Here is a 3,957-nt window from a genome sequence, read left to right as displayed (position 1 = left end):
ATATATATATATATATATATATATATATATATATATATATATATATATATATATATATATATATATATATATATATATATATATATTTAATAAGGCAAAACTAAAAGTAAAACAACATGATCAAATATATAAATACACAAAATAAAATAAAATAAAATAATAGTCTCTTATTATTTATAATTGTGTAAAGTTGAGTCCAACTTGCTTTCATGAATAGTTCACATTCAGCCAAACTATATCCATCTCATAGCTCTCTGCCAGGTGCTGATCACAAAAGATAAAGGTTAACCACATTAATGCTGCAAAATAGTGTTCCAGTAACATGCATGCAAACATTTGTGCATAAATATATCAAATGTGTCATCTATTAAAAAACAAGTCACTGTAAATTGTGCTGCTCACTCAGAGAGCCAATAACAAAGCCATAAAAGCAGCAGGCAGAACGAACGGTTGCCTGGAGACAGAGCCAAACAAACCCGTCCTCACGGGGCCACGCTTTCATCCTGAACACACACAGCAGCAAGCAGTGCTCTCTACTCGGAGGCAGTTCACCACACTGGTTTTTACTTACAGGCTTTCTGAGAAGCTTCTACATTATTCACACGGACAGATCCTGGGATGATATGAACACAGAACCAGTTCTCGGGGACTGTCTTCAGCTCTAAACCCGCTCTGAAACATACAGATCTAATCACAGCAGGTAAGAAAGCATCATCTCTTCACTAAATACAGCGTCACATTGCTTCATGTTTGCAATTTTCACATATATCTGCTTTTAGGCACTTACTAGTGTGTTGCACTGTTCATTTTAAACTGTAAACTGCTGATTATAAAAGCTTCAGATCTGCAGCATGTTTTGTATTTAATGTGTTTGTTTTGTTCTTCATTGCTAGGAAGCACAGTCAACCTTCAGGTTACAATACTGTGCTGTTGGCATTTGCAAATATAATACTTTAAAGAAAGCTTTTATTATTTAACTACAATAGGTAATAGTTAACATGATCGTACAATTCAAAATGCTCCAAAGCATGTATTCATTTGTACATACATTTAATAATACAGTATTAAAATTAAATGTTATTTATTGCTAAAATGAACTTACAATGAACAGTTGTATTTTTTATTAAATTAATGTAGTTTTGTAGTTCTTTTTTTTTTAGATTAATGTTTTGTTAAAGATTTTCAGCTCCGTTCAAGGTAATTAAATCAATAGTTTTTCCAATAACTGAAGAATATGTAAAAGAATGGTATTTAGGTAAAGGCACAATAATTGGTGTCAAAAATAAATATTTGACAGAATTTTCCAATGTTTTTCTTTTTTTTTTTTTTTTGGCATAACTAGATTCAAATGGTCAATATCATTTATTAAAACTTGGTTGTCTACTTTAGAGATAATCACTATATTTTAATATATTAAAATAATATATATATTATTTTAAACATATAAGGGAATGGCCATAATAAAATATTATCGTTATAACATATTGTTACTACTGTAAAGCCATATTAAATAAATAATATTTGATAATAATTTAATATTTGTACCAATGCTGAAGGAATTTTGCCCTATGCTGTGAGCTTTTTACATTACACGTTTTTATTTATTTAATTTTTTATCCGATTAAAAAAAAAAACAATGTTTTTATGCTTACTTTTCACACAAAATATGTCGCTTTATCAATGTTCAATAAAAATTTAATTGATTTTTCAGGTGTGCCTTTAACACACAGTATTGTGGTCAAATTTGAATTAGAACATTTTTACTGATTATTATATTAAATCTTTCATTTCACGACTCTGTCAGTGCATTATGGGATTGATTTCTTCACTAATGATATATGCATTGTTGCCTTAGAATTTGACCAAGTCGAGATGCATTGTATTGTTCATAAATAGGGTAAAAACATAAATATGTTGCTTTGTGTATAGACGCAATGGTGAAGGGGAAGAAGAAATCTAATGAACCATCCGGTAGAAAAATCACACTCAAGATGGCCAAGAACGCTCTGAAGGTGACGGTAGATGGGAAGCGTCGCCTCGACCTCAGTAACATGGCCATCGCCACATTCCCAAAGTGCATCCTGAAGCTCTGCGACGTAGAGGAGCTGGACCTCAGCCGTAACCTCCTCAAGAAGATCCCAGACACCATCGACAAGTTCGTGAACCTCCGCTCGCTGGACCTGCACAGCAACCATCTGGAGCAGGTTCCTGCGGCAATCGGCCGTCTGCATAACCTCTACAGCCTCAACCTGTGCAACAACCATCTGACCAGCGCTGGCCTGCCGCATGAGCTGGGGCTCCTGAGGAACCTCCGGGTCCTGAACCTGGGAATGAACCACATCGAGACTCTTCCTCCACCTGTGGCTGCTCTCAAAGAGCTGCAGGAGCTGGGGCTCTTCAACAACCTCCTCACACATCTGCCCAAGTGCATCCAAAACCTCCCAAAGCTGCAAAGGCTGAACGTCAAAGCCAACCCCATCCCTCCAGCCCAGTCTCCAGAGGTGGACCGCATCCAGAGAGTGGGGTGTCTGTATCTAGTTCGGGAGGACTGTCTGTGCACTGACTGCCTCAAGAGATGCAAGGAGGAAAGAGAGAAGCTAGACAGTCGAATGAGTGCTGCGTCTACACTCAAGAAGTCCATCTTTGCTGGGCTCATAACGCCAAACTCTGTAGCACAGGAGAACCAGGCTATATGGAGGTGAACCTGTAGACTAGTCTAACGTGCCGAATAAATCCCGCCAATCCCAAATATAGTCCAAATCCATCTTGTTGGCATGTGCACTCTTATAAATGAAGGATTGGCATCTGAACTTTCTGTTCTGCTCATAGTGCAAAAAAAAATAAAAATCTTTTAAAGGGATAGTTCACCCAAAAATGAAAATTCTGTCATTAATTACTCACACTCATTTCGTTTGGTCATCTTCAGAACACATATTAAGATATCAGCGGTCAACGTTAATTTTATGAAGCTATGAGATAAATCTTTGTGCACAAAAAAAGCAAAAATAACAACGTGTTAAATGATTCTTTAATTTTTTAATGAAGTCGTATTTTTATAACCTTTCTGGGCCTTGTACGTGAAGGGTCAGAGAGCTCTCGGATTTCATCAAAGATACTTTAATTTGTGTTCTGAAGATGAACGAGTCATTAATGACAGAATCTTCATTTTTGGGTGAACTATCCCTTTAAGAACTGATCACTGAAAGGTTGTTTGGGGAACCAAAAATGGAAAACCCCTTTTAGGATTCTTATTTTTTTTAAAGAGTGTATAGATAAACAGGGGTCTAATTCATAACACTAACAAAAGTGATTTTGATTTTGAGTGGAACATTCATTATTGGTTTTACTCTGGATCGCATTGAAGGTGTTAACCGCTGTTGAATACATCTTGTCATTTCGATCCTAATCATGATTAAACATGCATTTGAATTTGTATTAAACACTGTGCATTACTGTTTAGTTTCATGAAATCACAATAAACAATATTAAATCACGTAAACTTTTCTTCATTTGGAAGCAATTGGTGCATGTTCATAAAGGGATCCCCAATGTATCTGTAGAAAGAGAGAGAGCAGGAATCTTGTTTGGTGTGTCATTGACTTTCACATCATAAATTAAGAATATTAATTCAGTGAAGGCTCAGACAACGGATGTGAAATGTAAAACAAATGGCAGAAGAGCAACTCCATACATCTCACTGGCGCTTATAAAACACTGTCTATAGCTTGTGCAATAGTCCACTAGTATGGTTATCTGTTGTTATTTTTATTATTATTATTATTTTTTTTTTTATCATATGTGATACATCATGCTTTTTATGTCCTCAGTTTAATTCAGAGGCCCAAATTAGCAAAAATATTAAATTTGCTGTAGATGTTATTAAGTTTTAGTGTTGGTTACTTTGTGAAAATCATTAAAGATTTCACAGTAAAAACCTGAAGGTGGATGTTTTACAAT

The 3,957-nt window shown here is 35.2% G+C and overlaps 1 protein-coding gene across 1 annotated transcript; it reads left to right on the top strand.

Moving 5' to 3' along the window:
• The first annotated feature begins 442 nt into the window (after positions 1 to 442).
• lrrc18b (leucine rich repeat containing 18b) lies at positions 443 to 3,489 on the top strand. Its single transcript, XM_052612274.1, has 2 exons — positions 443 to 700; positions 1,930 to 3,489. The coding sequence occupies exon 2, from the start codon at positions 1,935 to 1,937 to the stop codon at positions 2,700 to 2,702; it is 768 nt and encodes a 255-aa protein (XP_052468234.1). The 5' UTR covers positions 443 to 700; positions 1,930 to 1,934; the 3' UTR covers positions 2,703 to 3,489.
• Positions 3,490 to 3,957: the final 468 nt, after the last annotated feature.

The sequence above is a fragment of the Carassius gibelio genome, chromosome A12 (genome assembly GCF_023724105.1).
Source record: "Carassius gibelio isolate Cgi1373 ecotype wild population from Czech Republic chromosome A12, carGib1.2-hapl.c, whole genome shotgun sequence".
Classification (NCBI taxonomy): Eukaryota; Metazoa; Chordata; class Actinopteri; order Cypriniformes; family Cyprinidae; genus Carassius; species Carassius gibelio.
This window is presented reverse-complemented; position numbering and strand designations above follow the sequence as displayed.

Coding starts and splice junctions, on each gene's coding strand:
- lrrc18b (XM_052612274.1), top strand. CDS start 1,935: ATGGTGAAGGGGAAGAAGAAATCTAATGAACCATCCGGTAGAAAAATC.